General features: G+C 32.8%; 1 protein-coding gene across 1 annotated transcript; it reads left to right on the top strand.

The window, feature by feature from the left end:
• Positions 1 to 727: 727 nt before the first annotated feature.
• On the top strand, positions 728 to 14,217 carry LOC124930393 (probable pectinesterase 55). The gene is made up of 6 exons (XM_047470742.1): positions 728 to 846; positions 935 to 1,094; positions 1,180 to 1,383; positions 1,486 to 1,727; positions 1,831 to 1,871; positions 14,111 to 14,217. The coding sequence occupies exons 1-6, from the start codon at positions 728 to 730 to the stop codon at positions 14,215 to 14,217; spliced, it is 873 nt and encodes a 290-aa protein (XP_047326698.1).
• Positions 14,218 to 23,974: the final 9,757 nt, after the last annotated feature.

Below are 23,974 nucleotides of genomic sequence, written 5' to 3'. Positions count from 1 at the left end.
ATATTGTATTTTGAAGTGCTACTATGTATAAAACATCATTTTTTTCCAATTATGAAACATATACATTTATGCTAATTATTATACTTCTAATTAAAAATAATAATATATTCCTGAAACATGTATAACTTAGAAATATTACTATATTTCCAACTAAATGTAATACCATTTATAAAAGTATGCATTTTGATATATTAATTATGTTTTTTCTAAGTCAAATGAAACAAAAAATATTATATACAATTTATTTTTTTTTTACACCTTACAACTTATATTATAGTTTAACTTATAATAAATTTAACTTAAAATTTATTCATAGCTAAAAAAGAAACTTTAACTTTTTTTTATCCACACATGGCAAAACGTTAACATCATACCAAATGAGTATAAATCTTTTTTATTCCTAAATATCTTGTAAATAACTCTACCATATATAACAATATTAAAGATGGATAATAATAATAAAAAAACTATAAGACATAAATGAAGCAATTAATCATAACATTTATTTTAGTTATGGTAAATGACATCAATTTTGATATATAAATAAATGAACCATTTAATTTCATCACTAAAACCAATATAAACTCCACCTATATATTCATGAATGATTGTTGGTTGTTTCACAAAGTTGATCACAAATCAAAAAATGACTTATTTTTCTTTGTTTTCAATAGTTCTAGTGTTGACATTCTTTATTAGTTCTAGTCTTGCCTATAATTTTACTTCAATGGTAGTGGTCGATAAGTCTGGAAAAGGTCATTTCAAGACAATTCAAAGTGCGATTAATTCTGTTCCGGACGGAAATAATAAGTGGTTTCACATTATCGTCAATTCAGGCGTCTACTAGTAATAAACCTCTAGTGCATCTATTATTATATATCCTCATATTATTTATATTTTACATTAGAAACTCATTTTCATTGATTTGATGCAGTGAAAAGGTATCAATCTCAGCCGAGAAAGAATACATATTTTTAGATGGAAGTGGCTCATCTCGCACGATAATCTCATGGGGTGATCATCAATCTACCGGCACAAGTGCCACATTTAGCTCATCTGCCAACAATTTTGTGTCTAAGGGCATAACATTTGTGGTTAGACTAAAACTATTTGATTAGTGCTCACAAGATATATGTAAATAATTGAATTATAACAACTAATCTTTGTAATTATTTGTAGAATTCATATAATATAAAACAAACCACCAAACTTGCACCAGCATTGGCAGTAATATTATCCGGAGACAAAGCAGCCTTCTATAATTGTGGATTTATTGGTTTTCAAGACACACTTTGTGACTTTCAGGGTCGTCATTACTTTCGGTCATGCTACATTGAAGGAGTGGCTGATTTTATTTGGGGCTATGGTCAATCGGTTTACCAGGTACCAATTATATAACTTTTGTATTGTTTTGTGTAAATAAAAACATGTGATAGATAATATAATTACCATCTTTGGAATAATAATCCTTTTGTGTTGGGACAGAACTGCAACATAAAAGTCAATGGGAGAGGAGCAATTTCTCTTGGTTATATTACTGCACAAGGAAGAGGATCAGCACAAGATTCAAATGGATTTGTGTTCAATGGTTGTAATGTTGGTGGTATTGGGAAAGCATACCTTGGAAGAGCTTATGGATCATTTTCTAGAGTTGTTTTCATTAAATCGACATTTAGTTCGGTTGTGACTCCTTTAGGATGGGATAATGGTTTTCACCCAGGAGAAGAGTTGAGTTTCATTTTTGTTTTCCTTTTCATTTCAACACACAAAGGTGGTTCTTTCATGTTTGCAATCTCATATACGATTACCATTTTGTTTTTTTGACTATAGGAGGAACTTTACTTATGTAGAGGCAGAATGTCGAGGGACAGGTGCAAACACTTCAAAACGGGTGCCTTGGACAAAAATAGAGAGCTTTCAGAGTCACGATTTAAGCCAATATACAACAAAAAAATTTATTAACAAAGATGGATGGATAGCCCAAACTCACTTTGCTTAACAACATATACACATATTTTAACATTATTAAATTTACTACATCTATTTGGGTTCATTTTTTTAATTGGAGTATTTTGAATGATACCTTTTGCATTTTTATTAGGTTACTTTGAATAATAATTTGTTCCATTTCTCATTAATGATGAATTGGTTGTTCTATGGTGTATAAGTAAATGCTTTTGATATTTGAGACCCTTATTTTAGTGGATCCTTATAATATTGTTTGTATGAATTAAATTCTAATTAATAATATTTGTTATAAATGTTCTTCTTGTGAAGAAAGGAATTAATCTAAACACGCAATAAAAGAAGATATAGAGATATAGTGGTAAAAAGATCATAAGGAACACAAGATATAACAAGGTTCGACCAATAATGCCTACATCCTTGAGGATTCATTCTATTGATTTTTTATGGAATAATGGTCCAAGTAACCCTAGGTTACAATGTCTCTATTTATAGGAGTACATTAAAAGCCGAAAGACTAAACTACTACTTCTAAGCCCAATAAAGGCTTAAAGCCCAATTACAATATATAAACTCTAATAAAATATTAGCCCAAAACCCAACAATCTCCACCTTAGGCGAATACCGCGCTTATTCAGATGTGAAGAATAAATTACAAATTTAACAATCTCCACCTTGACGAATTTCATGTCCCTTAGGAAATTTACGAGTCGTACCCATCAATCTCCACTTTGACAAAAGTCAAGTCATCAAGAAATAATTGGATTAAACACTTCAATCTTCACCTTTGCTCGAGCCATTCATTAGATAATTTTTTTTGTACGTCCACTTTCACTCAAGAGCCCTTAGAAGAATAACAATTTCCACCATATGGTATATCACGCCATCAAAAAGTTATGAGCCACACATCAATCTTCACTACTCGAGTCAATCACAAGATAAATCATTATACCTCCACTTCCGCTCAAAAGTCCTTAGAAAATAAAATCGTAGAGTTTATAATACCAAATAAATTTGGGTAACCACATTATTTCAACGACGAGAGACATTCAACAACTCTTCCCAATCTTTGTTCATACCCGTTGACATATACGGAAACTAGAATTAACAATTCTTTATTATGTCAAAATAATCTTCACCTTTGTTTGCCACAAACCGAGTGTCTTATTTTTCAAGTCCAACAATCAACTGAAACTAAAATACCGATTAGACCCAAGACGAACTTTCATCGTCTACTTTTTCAAAATCAGATATCTATCGAAAACTGATGACACCCAAAACGAACTTCAATTGTCTACTTCCTCGAAATAAGACATCGATCGAAAAACGAGAAGACCCAAGACAAACATTTATCGTCTACTTCATAACAAATAAATTAGGCTATCGCAACATCTCTTTTCTCTAGCTCAAGATCTAACAAATTAAATGTCACCCATCTTGCCTTGAACGTTTCTTACTCAACTAACTTGAACTTCTTACTTCTCCTTGAACAAATTAACTTGCAATCTACTAGTTTCTTGAATCCAAAAACGCCTAGCAATCCAAGAATATTATTTCAAAATTCTCTATCTCTCTTCAATGGTTTTCACCAATACTTCAAATGATCATCTATAGTTTCTTTGAAAGAAATCGAATATCCTTCCATTTGAATTGATCGAACATCTCATCTAGCCCATTTTTCATGACTAGGAATCACATTCAAGGTCTCAATCATCTCATCAATAAGATGACAAAGCAATTATCTCATTCGTCTAAACTATGATCCACAATATATAGACAATTAAGATAGAATAAAAGAAGTAACAAAATCATCACCTTCGAATTAACCGAGTCTCCCATCTAGCCCCTCTTTCATGACTAGAAATACCACTCAAGTTTTTATTTATCTTCTCACATTAGAAGATAATGCAATGATTTCTTCTTGATTGTTTGAGAGTTGCTCTCAAGATGTCTCCACCTCAACTAATAAGTGTCTTTCATTAGTCTTCCTTTTCCTCTTCCTGTTCTTTCATTCATAATATGTGTTAACTGGAATTGTTTCAATCTTTAATCACCCTCCAACTCAATGCAATCTTGCAATTTAGCCTGATGGATTGCTCTATCAACATGTCGACAATGTTGTCATCGGTAAACACCATTTTGAAAACAACTTTACATACTCGATCGTGTTTTTGTCAAGTGTAATGCACATAATCTCACCACCATCTTTAACTTGATTAGCTCTTCCAATAAGATAAGGTCATAACCAAAAGATACAAATTATTTGGTCCCAAATAAATCAAATAAAACTAAAATAGGCGGACACTTTAAGCCCCAGAAAAACAAACTTCGAGGTGTCTAAACCTTGATCCAACCGTTGAAATCTAGAGGAATGAGTTATCAACCCTCTCGACAAAATCTCAATACAATCAGACTTCATTTGAATCTCCAATCATCAGTTTGATGAACCTTGCGCGGTTATAGGCGAAAATTTACTACTAGATTCTCTCTCTACTTCTCTTTTAATTTGACATCTTCAATAATCGTTTTCCAAAAAAAAATCTCTTTAAACTCATTTTAGTCTTCAATAAGGTGGAGTGCTTATTCGATGTTGCAGATTATGGAAGACAATTAATGCAGCATGTAAACTGTTTTATAATTAATGCAGATTGCTTTAATGTTTGTTTGTAAGAGTGTGTTTTTGATATGTGTGTTTAAGGGCCGGATTTGGATTTGCATCAACCTTGTGAATAGGTTTTGACTGGAAATCCCGATAAGTGTTGGTGTGAAGTTGTCAAGTGGGTGTTGATGCCTCAAGGATTCTATTAAGAATGATAATTTCTAAGGTATGGGTTGAGGGTGCACTAATCATATACATGGTTTGTTAGAACAAACGGTTATTCTCCACATTCTTCTAGCCAAATCCTGCATAAAAAATCTAACAAACCATGTATATGATTAGTGCACCCTCAACCCATACCTTAGAAATTATCATTCTTAATAAAATCCTTGAGGCATCAACACCCACTTGACAACTTCACACCAACACTTATCGGGATTTCCAGTCAAAACCTACTCATAAGGTTGATGCAAATCCAAATCCGGCCCTTAAACACACATATCAAAAACACACTCTTACAAACAAACATTAAAGCAATCTGCTTTAATTATAAAACACTTTACATGCTGCATTAATTGTCTTCCATAATCTGCAACATTGAATAAGCACTCCACCTTATTTTTCAACTCCAATTTCCAATCTCCATATTGACGAATATCAGATCTCTTAACAGATTAATCACAAATCTCAATCTTTGATAAATTCAAATTAAACAAGCCTTAATACAAATTCAAGATCAAAGCATACAAAGCTTTGAGAGTTTTTTTAAAATTAAACAAGGCTTTAATTGTGAAAATTGGAATTAAATATGTGTTAAACCTATTTATGAAATCAAAAGAGACTTAAATAAAAAAAACTTAATTGAAAAAGTCTTAGTTGTTGACCTTTTTAAAGATTATTGGCTCCTCTCTATATATTATATTATATCATAATATAATATCTATTTATATAGAATATATATAGAAATATATATGGAATATATATGGAGATATATTTTATTTTTATTTTTATATTTTAATATATCATATGTCCCAAATTAAAATAAGTCAAAAAGAATATAACTCATCTTCTTCATTCTGGTGGCGCTGCCTACACGACGACTTTTCCTCACCTGCACCCATTAGCGCCATCGAGAAAAACAAAAGACTCATTGTCTTTTTCTCTCTTCTTCTCAAGACAGCGTCACCAAAAACTAAGAAATATTTTAACGACCGTTGACATCTCTTTAGCAATTAAAGATTTCGACTCAAATCTTCACAACGGCTAATTCTTCTGCAAACAATGTCATTTTTCTCAAATAACCAACAATCTTCATTAAAACACAAATATTCAACAACTTCTTCAATAGTGGTTAGGGTTTCCGTCATATCTTCACAAATAGATTAGGTTAAATAATCTCAAAAACATGCTCTAATACCACTTGTTGAGAAAATTTATAATCTAAACACACAATAAAAGAAGATATAGAGATATGGTGGTAAAGAATAATATGAAACACAAGATATAACGAGGTTCGGCCAACAATTCCTACATCCTCGGGAAGTCATCCATTCTATTGATTTTCTATGGAATAATGATCCAAATAACCCTAGGTTACAATGTCTCTATTTATAGGAGTACATTAAAAGTCAAAAGACTAAACCACTATTTCTATGCCCAATAAAAGACTTAAAATCCAATTACAATATATAAACTCTAATAAAATATGAGTCCAAAACCTAACACTTTTCTTAACCTGACTTGTTTGATATTTAAAATATAAATGAAGTAATTTCAAAATAAAACAGCTCCAAATTCTTGACTAAATACGTCAAGCACTTATATTATAAAATTAATAAATCACTAAAATTTGGATAGTTTGGTTAAAAGAAAAATAATAAATATATGTAAAAGCCTCCTAAAATATTTGTTCATCTAACTTGGGATGTTAATAAGTTTTACAATATTTCTTTTTCTAAATGATAGTAAGTAATTTTATGACAATATAAATTACCCATTGACATGGACAATAAATACAATAACACTTCTATCTCATCAAAGCCTCCTAAAATATTTGTTCATCTAACTTGGGAAGTTAATAAGTTGTATAATATTTCTTTTTCTAAATGATAGTAAGTAATTTTATGACAATATAAATTACGCATTGACATGGACAATAAATACAATGACACTTCTATCTCATCAAATGATTTAATCGCACCATACACTCGATCTAAAATAAAAATTTATATTCTAATTCTACCTTGTATATAATAGATAGATAGATAGAGACACAATAATGAAATGGTAAATTTCAGGTGCTTGAATTAAAAGTTGAAGTTTTAATAGACTAATAGTTAGAAGAAGAAAAATATGCTACCTAGAATTGAATATTTTAACAATTTAACACATCACATTAATAATAAAATAACCATAACCATCAAATAATATATTTTTATGGAAATCATCACATTAATAAATAAAGCAATAATCACTTTTTTTTGGGTTGTAGACCAGATAAAATAAAATAATTTATTTTATTATTAAAATAATATAAGCACGTCATCAAATATAATCAAATAATTAAATATTTATAAATAATGAGTAACATTATTAAAATAATTTAAGCACATAATATAGTCATATCATCATCCAAATATAATCAAACAATTAAATATTTTTAAATAAATGAATAAGACTATACCCTGCTGAAAATGAATATATTTTGAATGAAAATGGCAATGAATAAAAAAATATAACTAAATAAAATAATAAATTATTATTAAATTAATAATCATCTTCATTAGTGTATGGAGTTACCAGTTTCATTCTTCTTAATCTAATCTCGACCAACGATTTATGGTTTATGAAATCATTAAACATAATCCAATAATTTGGTTAACTGGTTTTGTTACGGTCGATCTGTCAAACCTACCATCATAATAAAATAAAATAAAATATAAATAAATATATATATATATATATATATATATATATATATATATATATATATATATATATATATATTAGTTACAGCTAACCCAATAAAGTAATAAAGTATAAGTGTGTAAGTAGTTGATGTGATTAAAATTTACTGCATCCTTACCTAAAACGATTTTAGTTTTCTAAACTAAAAGAAATTATTTTATTACATTAATAGTTCATACATAAATTTAATTAAGTTTTCAAATGATAAAAAATATTTGTACTGATACAACAATTAAATTTTAAATATTATTGTGTATTTTCAGTTAATCACCATTATGTATTTTTTTTATTTTTTTTTGCATTCTCTATATATAATATTGAATTAACTAATTCAATTTAGTGATTAATTTTTTATTTTCATGTACTTTTATTATTAAGATTTTGTAATAGATCAAATTATTTTTGTATGGATACAATAATAAAATTTCTGTAAATTTAAGAAATTGGTGATAATAGATATATGTATTACTATTTTGTGTTTCTTCTTTTTATATATATATTAAGAATTTGGTTTATTGTTTTTTATATTTATAAAAAATAATATAACATAATAAGAATGATAGTCATTTAAAACTAATAATAAATAAAATACAAAAATACGAGTAGTGATGACAAAAGGGCGGTTCGGGAAAAAGCATTACATTCACGTCCCAAATCTACCAACCTTGTCCCGATCCACGGCGGAGATTTTAAATATAAATCATTTCCGCTCCGTTGGGGACGGGACTTCTTCGTGGTGCACCGAAAATCGAAAAAAAAATAAACTTAAAATATATATAATAAAATAAAATAATGCATATATTTATTGTTATAAATTATCAAAATATCAGATGCCAAACAAAAATAACATACAGTAACAATAATTTTTAAATATTAAATACCCAAACAAATAAACATCTAATAATAATATTCTTTTTAAAAGATAACAAAAACTAATAATATTTACCTTAGCAAAAGAAAATAAAAAGTTTTTTTAGTGAAAATAAATAAAGCAATGATTATATTAAATAAGTATATATTAATTAATGTAAACAAATATCATTAAAAAAAATAATTGCATTTTTTCGGTTCGATTCGGTTCGGGGATCGGTACGGGACATGTAAATATCATCTCAATCCTGAATCCTAGTCAACATATTTTGGGTTTTCTCGTAACCTCCCCCATCCTTAGTCAAAGTGGGGAAAAACCACACCAATCAGTTCACGGGATAGTTTCAAATTGTCATCCTTAAATAAGAGTCTTCATTTTATCGCCAAACACACCCAAATCACAACGAGATTAACCATTTGAAAACAACAATGAAAAAATAAATCAAAAATGTTAATCAACAAACAAACATAACATATAATTTAATATTATCAAGTTTAGAGATCCTTTTGAAGATCTATGAGTTCATTGATCACTTCTATCTGTTTATCAGAAAAGATCTCTCATATTGTCATAATAATAGCGTTGAGGAGTAAATACATTGGTCGACCATGCTCATAGAACGTCATATGATTCCTTTCAAACCAAATAATCTATTATTAGAAAATAGTTGGGATAGAAACACAATGACTTAATTCAACCGTGCTCATGGTTTCTATCAAAACATTTCAACAACCGACGATTGACTCATACATCATCCACTGAATGTCAATCATGTTCTAAAGTAGGCTCCAAATCGCAATAACTCATTTGCATTGCATAAGAAAGTGAGGTGTTGTCTCCACCTCTTTACAACACATTCTGCAATAACTAACCATATTGCACCTTATTTTCATACATCTATCATCCGTTAAGATCCCTCCATGCATGACACTCTATACAAAAATAAAAATTTTGAAAGGAATTTAGAATCCCACAACTTCTCCCATCCGAAGTCATATGAGAAAATATGTACAAATAATCTATTATAATGATCAACCTTAGAGGAATCCATATATTGCCAATGTAAGATAGCACGCGAAGAATGAATCACAATCTTGCGACCCACTAAGAGCAACATCCTTTCATGTAAGATTGTTTCTCTATCATTAATTCTTCTCCTATATCTGATTATACCCGTAAAACTATTAAAATGTTGATCGAACATTTCCTTAATCGAAGCAATCCTATAGATCGTGGTCGAACCGATAGTTGAGAATGACAATGCAAAAAATTTGACATTACACCAAATATCGTCCTAGAAGTTGATTGATGAGTCATCACCTACCAAAAATATGTACTTCCCACAAAACATTTCCACATAGTAGATATATCTCTCCAAACGCTACAAATAGCTTATCGCGGGGCTAGTTTTGGTGAACCATCTAGACTAATACTTTTCATATTTGCATTTGATCATATTAGCCCATAAAGAGTTAAGCTCCGAAGAGAATTTGTTGCACTATTTTGAAAAGAGAGCTTTGTTAAAAGAATCAAAATATATTATTCTCGATTCTCTTTAATCCTTGAATCTCTTCACTTTAGCCTAACTCACCCAAAGGAGGACTCGAAGGATTCTCAAAGAAATATGCACATAATTTCTCATATCTTCACGGCCACAATCTTTAGAATAAGAATAAATACATCATAAAAGTGGGCATAGAAGACAATGCAATCTTGATGACGACTAAACGTCGTCATTTCGAAATCATCTTGCTCTTCCAGATATTGACTCGCAATTCAGAACATGATTTGAAAAACTATAGAATATCACATAGATGTTTGGCATTTTTACGTACGGTATGTATCATGCACAATGTATATAGTCAACAAAGAGAAGATTATAAACATAACGATAAATACAATACAAAAATATGATAAATAATGACAATATGACATTTTGATTCGGGGAAATGCATTATGATACCCGTCCTAAATCTACCAACTTTGTACCCAATCCTCGAGAAAGATTTAAATATAAATCATCCCCGCTCCGATCTGTGACGGGGTTTCTTCGCGGTGCACCAAAAACTGGAAAATTTTAAACTTAAAATATATATAATGAAATAAAATAATTCATATATTTATAGTTATAAATTATCAAAATATCAAATACCAAACAAAATAACATTCAATAACAATAATTTTAAAATAATTAATACCCAAAAAAATAAGCATCCAAAAATAATAATTTTTCAAAAGATAATTCTTTAATGACTAACCATAAAACACCATTTTTATACATCTATCATCCGTCAAGATTCTTCCTTGCATGACACTCTATCCAAAACACGAGATTTTTGAAGGGAAATCGGAATCCTACAAATTCTATTATAGGAAGTATGAGGAATTTTTGCAAATAATATGATATATTGATCAACCTTAAGGAATCCATATCTTGCCAACGTAAGATATTACGTGAAGAAGGAATCGCAATCTTGCGACCCACTAAGAAAAACATCCTTTTATTTAAGATTGTTTCTCTACCATTAAGTCTTCTCATGTATATAATTCTACTTGCAAAACTATTTGAATATAGATTGAATATTTCCTTGACATAAGAATTTCTACATATCGCAGTCGAATCGAGAGTTGGGAATGACAATGCAAGAATTTTTACACTACATCAAATATTGCCCGAGGAGTTAATTAATGAGTCGTCGCCTATCGAGAATCTACGCTTCCCTCGAAAAGTTTTCCACATAGTAGAGATATCCCTCCAAACACTACAACTATCTAGTCATGGCTAGTTTTGATGAACCATCTAAATTAATACTTTCCATATTTACAACTGATCATAATAGTCCAAAAAGAGTGAGGCTCCAAAGAGGATCTATTGCAATATTTTGATAAGAGAACTTCATTAAATGAATTAAAATCTTTGATTCTAAAGCCCCCTTATCCATGAATCTCTTCACTTTAGTCTAACTCAATAAATGACCAAAGGAGGATTCCTAGAGAAATTTTCACATAATTTTTTATATCTTCACGGCCACACTCTTGAAAATAATATACAAATACACCATAAAATGGACATAAAGGCCAATGTACTCTTGAGTCTTGATGAGGACTAAACGCTCCCCTTTCAAAATCATCTTTCTCTTATAAATATTGATCTGCAATCAGAGCATGCTTTGAACAATCATGGAATATCACGCAAATGTTTGATATTTTTACATGTGGTCTATATCATAAACAATGTATAGTCATTGAAGAGTAGATGAGAAATGACAAAAAAAAATATTCGTTTGTGTGCGCGATTATTGACGTCGCGACGAAAGTTTTAAATTTTCAATCGTTCTTGCAAATTATTTTTGGAAAAGTAGTGAGGGCAATCAATTTTTACAATAATAAAAATTTAAATTGAAAACGAGGCTTTATGAAAGACTCCATATCTTACCATCCTGCAGAATCTGAAAGACATTGAGAGTTTTTTTAATGGGAAGTCGTCATAGACCTATTTAGAGTTTTCCAATTTCATAATCTCACAACTACATAATCACCACCTAATTATAAAACTTATGAAATTAAGAGATGTTAGTCTGGCATTTAGTTACGTGTTTGAAAGGGTTTTTAAACCTTCATGTCCCAAAACACCCCGAGGGTCCCTACTAGTTAATCTTGACCATTTTCAAATTTCTTACACTTTACATTTTATATCATATTTTTATGCTACCCTATGATCAAGAAAGCCATAAACTACATTAGAAAAACCAATAAAAATAAACATAAATCTCGATCAACGCATAAATAAATAAAACCAACATACAAAGGGACAATGGTTAGCCTCCACGGTCAAAAAACCTACCATCGATCGAAAATTGAGCCCAACTCGGTCAGTCACTGAATGTTAGCTCTTTCCCTCGGTCCTAGTGCATAGAGGGTCCATTCCATCGCTTCTAGCGTATAGTGGGATTTATTCCATGGTCCTAGGGTGTAGCAGGCTTCATTCCACAGTCTTAGGTGTATAGAAAGTTTCTACTAGTCCTAGCGTGTCGCAGCCTTCAGCCTGGTCCTAGCGTGCAGTAGCCTTCAGCCCTCGGTCCTAAGGTGTAGTGGGTTTGATTCCTCGGTCCTAAGTGTGAAGCATGCTCCTATCGGGTGTAGAAATCGACATTTTTGGCTCCTTGATCGGGTGTAGGAATGGACATCTTTCCTTCGATCGGGTGCAACTATTGGGTGCAAGAATCAGCAGTAAAGGAGATCCCTTGGTCGTAAGTGTCAATGTAGTCAGCCCTTGTCATTTCTAATGGGTGAAAAACTGCTTATAAGTCGGATGGATGTTCGGTCGGGTGCAAAAAAGAGTAGGTTGTGACTAAAAAAATTAGCCACAAGTGTTAAGAATCTAGACAATTGTTAACATTTTCGATCGGGTGAAAATCCAGTACCAATAGCGCCTATCGGTAGTCTTCTCCATTGATCGAAAGTGACGGAAAACTTATTCAAAGGCTAAGTTTCTCAGTCGGGTGATAAACCTATAATAGGTTGATGCATTACATCGGTCCTATGCGTCGGTAAGGGAGAGAACATGTTTTCTCGGTCATATGAAAACTAGCATTGAGCCCAATGTCCGTTTTCTCGGTCTGAAGTACTAGAAAATTTAGCCTGACGCCAAGTCTGGCTAGTTTTCTTGGTTGGACGCACGTTGTAGCATCTGAGAGCGCTAACAGTGTCGAGAAGGAATCAGTTTTAGTGTGCATTGGAAATCCTCAGTCCATTGGCATCCACACTCGCTCCAAGGTGTATTTTTCTTGGTCGGATGCTCTTTCTGCTCGCCTGTAGTTCCATTTCTTCGGTCCTAAGCGCGGTTATAGCTGAATGCTTGACTGCTTTCCATTTTCTAACTTATATCATAAGGTTCTAACTACATGGTGGCCAAGATTGGCCCCAAATATAATAAAATCTTGCAGAGTTATTAGTAACACATATAAACAATTATATAAAAAAAAAATCATGTATCTAACATCATGAAAATTAATATCAAAGCATATAAAGAAGAATTATATTTTTGTTTGAGTTCTTGTCTAAATTTTAAGGTTTTTTGTAATGGTTTTCAGCCAAAGGTTTCCAATTCTATATTAAATTATAATTCTTATAAGCTTAAATATTTAAAACATTTATTAAGCACAATCTTAAAAATGTTTGTTGCCTGAAAGCTCACTAAGGAAGTCTCAGTGAAGCCAATGTCCTGGTTCCTCCTTGAATCTTGAGAATGATCATGTTGGGATTGTTGTTTTTAGTGATACTACTATTAAAGAAGGAAATCTTGTCAAAACGCATTGGATCTATTGTTTTGAAGTTTTTGATCGAGCTCCAGTAGATCGTCATTTCAAGGACCTATATTGAGATTTAAAATAATTTTTGGATCAGGAGATCCTTGTTTTCATTTTATTTTCTGGTTTTTTGGGTTTTATTTATTGTATTTACATGGTAGGTTATATATTACATATTTACATGTTTAAATCATAAATTAAAGATGTTAGATTAAGTTAAATAAGGAAAAAGGAAAATTAATTAAAAGAGAAATAATTAATTAAGTTCAATTAAAAAATTTGCTATAATTGATTAAAATGAACTTAGGTGAATAAAAATAAGTTTAATCAATATGACATAGTTTTGATGATGCATTCATAAGTGAATAAATCTAAGTTGTACAAATGTTTAATGCGCAGGTACAGCTCAAGAGGCGATGGCAGCAGACCTGAGGAAGCACGAGCAGACGTCTCACTTCAAAAACAGAGCTGAGGAAGAGCGAGCAGACGTTTCACTTCAACAGTAGAGGTGAGGAAGCGCGAGCGGACATCTCACTTTAGCATCAGTCTAAAGAAGCGCTGGCAGCAACCTTGCTTTAGTAGTCGTCTGAAGAAGCACTCGCTTATCAGCATAACTCATCAGCATAGCGAACAGCACCGTTCATTATCACCAAACTTCCTAGTAAACTAAACTGAGAGATAAAATTACTGTAATATCTGTGAGTATTATCAGTATTGTAAGTTGAACAGAAAGTTGCGTGTTCAACAGAGTGATAACTAGGAGTTCAAAATAGGCAGTTGTTAAGTCTTATGTTTTGACTAGGTTTATGTAGAAGCTATACAAACCAAAGCCTTCTAGTGGAATCCTTCTGGAAATAGAAGAAGGGGTGACGTAAAAAATTTATTTTCGAACATCCATAAAACTCTTGTGTTATTTCCTTACTACATCTTACTGTCTTGCATCTGCTGCGTCAAATATAACAAGCATTTCCACACTTGAAACCGTCCAAGAGTTTGCGACAAATTATTGAATAATAGAAGCAGATTTTAATCTCTAAAAGGATTAAAATCGTATTGAAAGTCAAATTAGCTCAACAATATCCAACCCTCCCCGTTCTATTATTGAAGTCGATCCTAACAAGTGGTATCAGAGCAGGCTTTCTATTCTCAAGAAAAGCAGATATATAAATCATGTCTCTCTTAAATAAAATCCCAATGTTCACCAAGGAAGATTATGATGATTGGAATATCAGGATGCAAGCTCACTTGGCAGCTCAAGATGGCGATATGTGGTACGTCATCACTTATGGCCAATGAAGATCCAGACGATCAGTAGAGCCACAATATCAATTGATGGTACTCCTGAGATGAAGGAGAAGCCAAGATATGAGTGGATAGCTGAAGATAAGAGGAAGGCCAACCTCGATAATGTGGCTAAAGATATTCTCAATAAGACGCTAGACAAAAATATATTAAGCAATATTAAGTCATACTCAACTGTCAAAGAAATATGGGAGAAACTAACTCAATCTGTGAAGGAAACGACCAAACCAAAGAAAATAAGTTAATGGTTGCCACACAGAAGTTTGACAACATCAAGATGCGTCCTGGAAAGACAATAACTAAATTCGATGAACGATTCAGCAATATAGTCATTGAACTCTCCACTCTGAGAAGACTTACAACAACAGACATGTTGTTATTAAAGTTATGAGAGCTCTTCCCAGAGAATGGGACATTAAGACGATGGCGATGAGGAAATCCAAAGATCTCAACAAGCTTGAGTTTCACGATCTGTTCACTGATCTGAAAACCTATGAGTTTGAAATAAACTCAAGGAATGAAGAGGAGCCATCCACGTCGACCATCACAAAATAGTTGATGACTATTGAAGAGCCACCTATCGCGACAGCTGCGAAGTCTGCGGAGCAGATCATCAATGATGTTATGTCACTCTTCATCAAGAAGTTTGGAAGATTCATGAAGAAAACTCACTCTAACTCTAACTCTAATAGATATAATAATAAGGATGAATCAAAAGATAACTTGTAATGCTTTAACTGTGATAAACCAGGTCATTTGAAGGCCGACTACAGAAAGCCAAAGAGAGACAACAAGAAGTCGTCTGATAGAAGAAACATAAAAGAACAAAGAGATCTACTAGCTGAGGAAAGCAATAGCAAGTGGGATAACAATGATTCAGATGACAACTCATCAAGCGATAATGAAGACGAAAATGGCAAATGCTTCATGTCTGACTACACTGAGGTATTTGATTTCTTTTTTGACGAATTCACATGAGATGATCTAACCACTGCACTCAATAACATGTCATTGAGTACAAGAAACTGTCAGACTCTTTTAATGAAATAAATTTGAAAAACAAATCTGTACAAGCTTTTTATCTCAAAACCCTAAACCATAAGTTTTGAATAATGAAATAAATGAGCTCTCTTTTGAGAATGAGAAGCTCAAAGAAATAATCAAAACTCTTTTTGTTGAAAACCAATGATTAAACTATGTGATTAGTTCTGGGACAAAATTTGGAAAAGCTGTCAACGAGATGATTATTCAACAAAGGCTTGCGGATGTAAATCCGGACTAGGATTTGTCAAGAGCTCTCCAGATGAGTCAAACAAAAAGTTGAACCTAGTAAAAGGCAATCTTAAACCCATAAGCTTTGTCAAGGGTAATTTAACTAACACTTGAACTAATCACAATTGTGATGACTTAATATTAAAAGATGATATTAAATACATTAAGCCAAACTTTGACAAAAAAGTCAAAAGGTTTTCATCAAAAATCATCTTCTAAGGCTAAGGGATCATCAGTTAGTAGAAAGACGTCTATTAAGTCCAAATCATATACTTTATTAATAACTCAAAATGGGAGATCCATTAAAATAGCCCAAATATGGATCCCCAAGGGACTAATTAACCATTGACCTAAATGAAGTAAGGTACCAAAGCTGTAAATATGTATATATGTAGGTACATCAGGACAACTGCCTAGAGGAATTTTTTTGGTATCTAGACATTGGTTTCTCCAAACACATGACAAGCAATAGTAGGCTGCTGACATAACAAAGTGTATAGAACCAAAAGTCAATTTTGGTGACAACAACAAATGTAAAATTGTGGGTAAGGGTAAGATTGTCCACGATAACCTCACTATTAATAACGTGATATTAATAGAAAATATGTGTTATAACTTAATTAGTATTAGTCAAATGTGTGATAACGGCTACACCGTATATTTTCAAAAACATGCATGTATTGTAAAAGATCAGCATGACAACATCCTATTGACAGGAAGTAAAGTATGAAATTCATATAACATGAACTAGAAGTCTAAGACGTCTGAATCTGTATGCATGATAGATAAGAATGATCAAAACTAGCTATGGCATAAAAGATTAAATCATCTTAATTTTAAAATAATTAACAACATATGTTTAAAAGATCTTGTAACTGGAATACCTAAATTAAAGTTTTCTAAAGATAAGGTATGTCCTGCTTGTTAGATGGGCAAACAGGTTAGATCAACTTTTTAAAGCAAAGGGAATATTCAATCCGACAAGTGACTGGAATTATTACACATGAATCTGTTTGGTCCAATTCTAGTAATCAGTTTAGGGGAATGAGATATACCCTAGTTATAATTAATGATTTTTTAAATTTACTAGGGTAATTTTCTTAGCATCTAAAGATCTAACTGCTGAAATTTAATCAAAAACATTAAAAGACTACAAAATGAAAAAAATCTTTAAGTGTTATAAAGATTAGAAGTGATAGGGTAACAAAATTCACAAACAAAAATATGTCTTCCTTTCTTGAGGAAACTGAGATTAGACACGAGTTGTTGTTGAGTTATGGAGCCTACACTTATAATAAACTCTACATTGTTAATTAGAGTTTATTGGGTTTTCTTCTTTTGGTTTTGGGCTTGGGCCTGACCAAAGTTATTTAGGTTTATTACCTGAATGTTTACCCTATAAATATGTGATTATTAAGGGTTTACATGGTAGAGAAAGAATTCTAGAGAGATAAAGTGTGAGGCAAAAACTCTGTATTCCTTCTTCTTTTTCATAGTAAATCTGGTGGTGACTGAAGTGGATGTAGCTCAATTTGAGTGAACCACTATAAATCTGTGTGTTCTTGTGTTCTTCTTTCTTGTGTTTTTATAGATTGTTTTCAAGTAGGTTGGATTTGGGAGATACAAATCCTAACAACTGGTATCAGAGAAGATAGGCTAAATCTGAGCATTGGAAACAATGGCAAGTGAGAACAGTATAGGACATGAGATTGGAAGATTTGATGGGACAGATTATGCCTTCTGGAGAATGCAGATTGAAGATCATCTCTATGGAATGAAGCTTCATGTTCCTTTGAGTGAGAAACCAGAGAAGATGGATGAAGCTGAATGGAAACTCTTTGATAGATAGGTTTTGGGAGTTGTCCGATTGACGCTAACCAAGATAGTTGCTCACAATGTAGCAAAGGAGAAGACCACCATGGGTCTGATGAAAGCTCTTTCTGATATGTATGAGAAACCATCTGCTAACAACAAGGTACACTTAATGAAAAGACTCTTTTACTTAAGAATGGTTGATAGTACTTCTGTCACTACTCATTTAATGAATTCAATACAATTGTTAATCAATTGCTATCTGTTGAGATTGATTTTGGGGATGAAGTTAATTCCCTGATTTTGTTAGCATCTCTACCAAATAGTTGGGAACCTATGAGGGCAGCAATTAGTAATTCAGTTGGAAATGCTAAACTGAAATTTGTTGAAGTTAGAGATCGTATTCTTGCTGAAGAGGTTCGTAAAATTGATTCTGGTGAAACATTCAAAGGTTCTGCTCTGAATGTGGAAAACAGGGGAAGAGGTAATGATAGAAATTTCAACCGAGGTAAGAGCAGATCTATGTCAATGAGCAGGAGGAGTCAGTCCAAGTCTGGGCAGACATTTGAGTGTTGGAATTGTGGTAAACAGGGTCATTTAAAGAGGAACTGTAAAGCACCGAAGAAAAATGGTGATGATAAAAATGATGCAGCCAACGTTATTACAGAATCTGTCATTGATGCGTTACTTTTGTCTGTTGATAGCCCGATAGATTCATGGGTTTTGGACTCAGGAGCGTCTTTCCACACCACTGCCCACAAAGAATTAATGGAGAATTATGTGGCTGGAAACTGTGGAAATGTTTATCTCGCAGATGGTGAGCCACTAGATATTGTTGGCATGGGGGACATCAAATTGAAGATGGCAAATGGTTCTGTTTGGAAGATTAATAAGGTGAGACACATTTCAGGTTTAATGCGCAATCTGATTTCTGTTACACAACTTGATGAAGAAGGTCACAATTTCTGTTGTGGAAATGGTGCATGGAAGGTGACTAAAGGAGAAATTGTTGTTGCTCGAGGTCACAAAACTGGAACGTTATACATGACTTTAACTTGCATAAAAACAGTTGTTGCTGTAATTGATGACTCGAAGAACAGTGAACTATGGCATTGCAGGTTGGGCCATATGAGTGAAAATGGATGGAAATTCTTTTGAAAAATGGACAGATTCCAGAACTGAAGTCTGTTGAACATCAGTTATGTGAAACATGCATTCTTGGAAAACAGAAACGGGTGAGTTTCTTAAAAATTGGGAAGGAGCTCAAGAAAGAAAGGCTAGACTTGGTACACACTGATGTGTGGGGACCTGCACCTGTTTCTTCTATTGGGTATGGGTATATTTTATGATGTGTGGGGACATTTATAGATGATTCGACAAGAAAGGTATCGGTATATTTTATGAAGCACAAGTCTAAAGTATTTGCTATTTTCAAGAAATGGAAGGCTTTGGTTGAAAATGAAACAAATCAGAAAGTTAAGTGTTTGAGATCTGACAACGGAGGTGAATATATCAATTCAGATTTCAAAGAGTATTGTGTTGTGAATGAGATCAGTATGGTGAAGACTGTTCCCGAATGCCTCAAGAGAATGGAGTAGCTGAACGAATGAATCGAACATTGAACGAGCGTGCTAGAAGCATGAGATTGCATGTAGGGCTGCCTAACACCTTCTGTGCAGAAGCTATTAATACTGCTGCCTATTTGATAAACAGGGGACCCTCTGTTCCTCTTGAATTCATAATTCATGAAGAAGTCGGAGCAATAAAAAGGTAAACATTTCTTATTTGAAAGTGTTTGGTTATTTATCATATGTTCATATTAATGAATGTGATAGGAGCAAGCTTGATCCAAAATCTAATAAATGTTTTTTCATTGGTTATGGTGATATCGAATTTGGTTATCGTTTCTGGGATAATCAAAATCGGAAGATCATTCGTAGCAGAAATGTTATCTTCAATGAACAAGTTCTCTACAAAGATTGTGTTGGGAAGACATCAGATGGTGATTCCAAGTTAGAAGAGACTAGTACAGTCGATTTGAGAGAATTTTCAGATGAATATATACCGGTTGTTGAAGAAGAACAATATGTTATTGAAGATGAAATCGTTGAGAACGTGGCCCCATAGGTAAATCAGCAAACACCGGTTATACAGTTGAGAAGATCATCAAGGAATCGAAACCAGTTGAGAGGTGGTCTCCATCTCTGAACTATATCTTTTTGACAGATAGAGGTGAACCTAAATGTTATGAGGAAGCAATACAATCTGATGAATCGATTAAGTGGGAGTCTTCTATGAAAGATGAGATGGATTCTTTGATGTTGAATCAGACTTGGGAGCTCACTGAGCTACCAAAGGGAAAGAAAGCACATCACAACAAATGAATCTTCAGGATTAAAGAAGAACATGATAAAACTATGAGGTACAAGGCAAGGTTGGTTGTGAAAGGATTTTAACAGAAAGAAGGTATTGACTACAATGAAATCTTCTCTCCAGTAGTTAAATTGATGACAATCAGAACTATTTTAAGTTTGGTTGTGAAAGAAGAATTTCATCTTCAACAAATGGATGTCAAAACTGCTTTTCTTCATGGTGATTTAGATGAAGAGATTTATATGCGACAACCAGAAGGATTTGAAATCAAAGGAAAAGATGAGCTTGTGTGTAAGCTTCAGTAGAGTCTGTATGGTTTGAAACAGGCTTCAAGGCAATGGTACAAGAAGTTCGATAGCTTCATGAAAAGTAACAATTTTCTAAGGTGTGAAGCTGATCATTGTTGTTATATCAAGAGATTTGATAAATCGTACATTATTCTGCTCCTCTACGTTGATGATATGTTGATTGCTGAAGCAAGCTTGTATGAGATTAACAAGCTCAAGAAAGAGTTGTCTGAAAAGTTTGTAATGAAGGATTTGGGTGCTGCTAAAAAAATCCTTGGGATGAGAATTTTTAGGGATGAAGAAGTTTTCAAGCTTTCACAAGAAGAATATGTGAAGAAAGTTCTTAGTAGGTTCAACTTGTATGATGCAAAACCAGTTACTACCCCCTTAGCTAGTCACTTCAGACTATCTAAAGATCAGTCGCCTTCAACAGAGGAGGAGAAAAATTACATGGCCACTGTTCCGTATGCCTCTGTCATTGGTTGTATTATGTATGCGATGGTTTGCACAAGACCAGACATAGCACATGCAGTGAGAGTTGTTAGCAGATTCATGAGAAACCCGGGTAGACAACATTGGGAAGTAGTAAAGTGGATACTACGATACTTAAGAGGAAGTACGGGTCTTGCTTTGTGTTTTCGAAATTCTAATATGGGTTTGGAAGGATATGTTGATGCTGACAATGGTGGTGATGTTGATAGTAGGAAGAGCACAACAGGGTATATTTATACTCTGGGAGGTACTACAATCAGTTGGGCTTCAAAATTGCAGAAAATTGTTACTCTTTCTAGTTGTGAGGCAGAGTATGTTGTTGTGACAGAAGCTGCTAAGGAAATGATGTGGTTACAACCCTTTTTGCGAAAATTGGGTCAAGACTACGAGGGAAGTGTGTTGCGATGCGACAGTCAGAGTGCCATTCATTTGGCAAAGAATCTTATTTATCATGGTAGGACGAAGCATATACAAGTTCGTTATCATTTCATCCGGTCAGCTTTAGAAGATGGAGTATTAGGTTTTGAGAAGATTCCCAGGAGTAAGAATCTAGCTGATATGTTGACGAAAGATGTGACAAATGAGAAACTGAAGTTGTGTGCAACTTCAGTTGGTCTTCTTCGTTAAGTCACCGAATGGAAAGCCACTACCGATCGAGAGATGATGAAGTTAGTCTCTAAGTGGGAGATTGTTGAGTTATGGAGCATACACTTATAATAAACTCTACATTGTTAATTAGAGTTTATTGGGTTTTCTTATTTAGGTTTTGGGCTTGGGCCTGACCAAAGTTATTTAGGTTTATTACCTAAATGTTTACCCTATAAATATGTGATTATTAAAGGTTTACATGGTAGAGAAAGAATTCTAGAGAGATAAAGTGTGAGGCAAAAACTTTGTATTTCTTCTTCTTCTTCATAGTAAATCTGGTGGTGGTTGAAGTGGTTGTAGCTCAATTTGAGTGAACCACTATAAATCTGTGTGTTCTTGTATTCTTCTTTCTTGTATTTTTATAGATTGTTTTCAAGCAGGTCAGATTTGGGAGATACAAATCCTAACAGTTGTCTTGTGCCAGAACTCCACGGTAGAATGGTGTTTCTGAAAGGAGGAACGGAACACTAAAGGAGTCAGCTATGTCAATGCTAGCTGATTCCAGTGTGTCTCAAAAGCTGTAGGAAGAAGCTAATAACACAGCATGATATATTCAAAACAGATCAATGATTAATAAACGTTTTAATAAAATACCTTACGAGATTTTCTATGGCAAAGTTCCTAAAATTTCATATTTAGAATCTTTGGTTGTAAATGTTTTATTCATAATAATGGAAAAACTCATTTGAATGCCTTTGATGCCAAAGCATATGCTGACATAATGTTAGGTTATTCTTCAGTTAATAAAGCTTATAAAGTGTTTAATAAACAAACTCTAACTGTTGAAGAATCTACCCATATTGTTTTCTATGAATCTATTGAAAGTAATTCGAAATAAATCATTTAAGTGTCTAATAGGTTGGAATCTCCTAATCTTCAATCTGATAGTGACGATGAAGTTTAGGTCATCAGAAACAGCACGTTTGATCAGCAAGTTGAACCAGTTGAAGTTCAACCTGAAAGTCAGTACGCTACTGATAGTCCGAATGTTGTTGAGATAGCTGATCAGACAGCTGACCCTCTAGGACCTAGCTTCAGATGGAACAAAAACCACCCACCTAAACTAATAATAGGTAATCCTAATGCACCTCTTAGGACTAGAAAATCAACTAATGGATGAATTTTCAAACTCTGCCTTTATTTCTCAAACTTAACCTAAGAAATTGATGAAGCATTGCTTGATCCAGATTGGATCAATGTTATGCAAGAAGAATTAAATCAATTTGAAAGAAACAAATTTGGTATCTAACTCCAAATCCAGATGATCAATCTGTTATTAGAACTATATGGTTTTTTAGAAACAAACTAAGTGAAGATGTCTTAGTTGTGAGAAACAAAGATAAACTAGTAGCTCAAGGTTATAGACAGGAAGAAGGAATTGACTTTCAGGAGTTATTCGCCCCTATAGCTAAACTAAAACTATTAGAATTTTTATAGCTTATGATGCCTTTAAAAATTTTAAAGTTTATCAAATGAGTCTTAAAAGTTCTTTTCTAAATGGTATACTTCATAAAGATGTATAAATTGAATAGCCGTCTGTCTTTCAAGATCATACATTGCCTAATTATGTTTTCAAATTATATAAAGATTTATATAGTCTTAAGCAAGCTCCTGGAGCTTGGTATGGTACTTTGACTAAATTCTTATTTGTGCATGATTTTATTATAGGCACATTAGATAAAATACTTTTCAGATTTGTTAAAGATTCACATATTTTACTTTTTCAAGTTTATATGGATGATATCATATTTGGGTCAACTAACCCCAAATTGTGTGAGAAGTTCTCTAAGATGATGCAGGATAAGTTTAAGATGAGTATGATGGGTCAGCAAACGTTCTTCCTTGCTCTTCAAGTGCGGAAACTTGAAGATGACACTTTCATTAATCAAACAAAATATACCAAGGAGCTGATGAAGAAATTCAATATGGAGAATTGCTCAGCTGCCTCGACACCCATGAACTCATCAAGCAAGATGGATAAAGATGAAGATGGTCGGGATGTCGACATCACAGCCTAAACAAGAATAATCGGCTTCCTTTTTTATCTAGCAGTCAGCTGACCAGAAATCTTGTTTTC

Source organism: Impatiens glandulifera, chromosome 3 (assembly GCF_907164915.1).
Source record: "Impatiens glandulifera chromosome 3, dImpGla2.1, whole genome shotgun sequence".
Taxonomy (NCBI): Eukaryota; Viridiplantae; Streptophyta; class Magnoliopsida; order Ericales; family Balsaminaceae; genus Impatiens; species Impatiens glandulifera.
This window is presented reverse-complemented; position numbering and strand designations above follow the sequence as displayed.

Bases quoted from the DNA above. Each gene is read 5' to 3' on its own strand.
- LOC124930393 (XM_047470742.1), top strand. From the start codon at position 728: ATGGTAGTGGTCGATAAGTCTGGAAAAGGTCATTTCAAGACAATTCAA. The intron at 847-934 runs GTAATAAACCTC...GATTTGATGCAG, and splicing joins GTCAATTCAGGCGTCTACTA to TGAAAAGGTATCAATCTCAG. The intron at 1,728-1,830 runs GTTGAGTTTCAT...TTTTGACTATAG, and splicing joins GGTTTTCACCCAGGAGAAGA to GAGGAACTTTACTTATGTAG.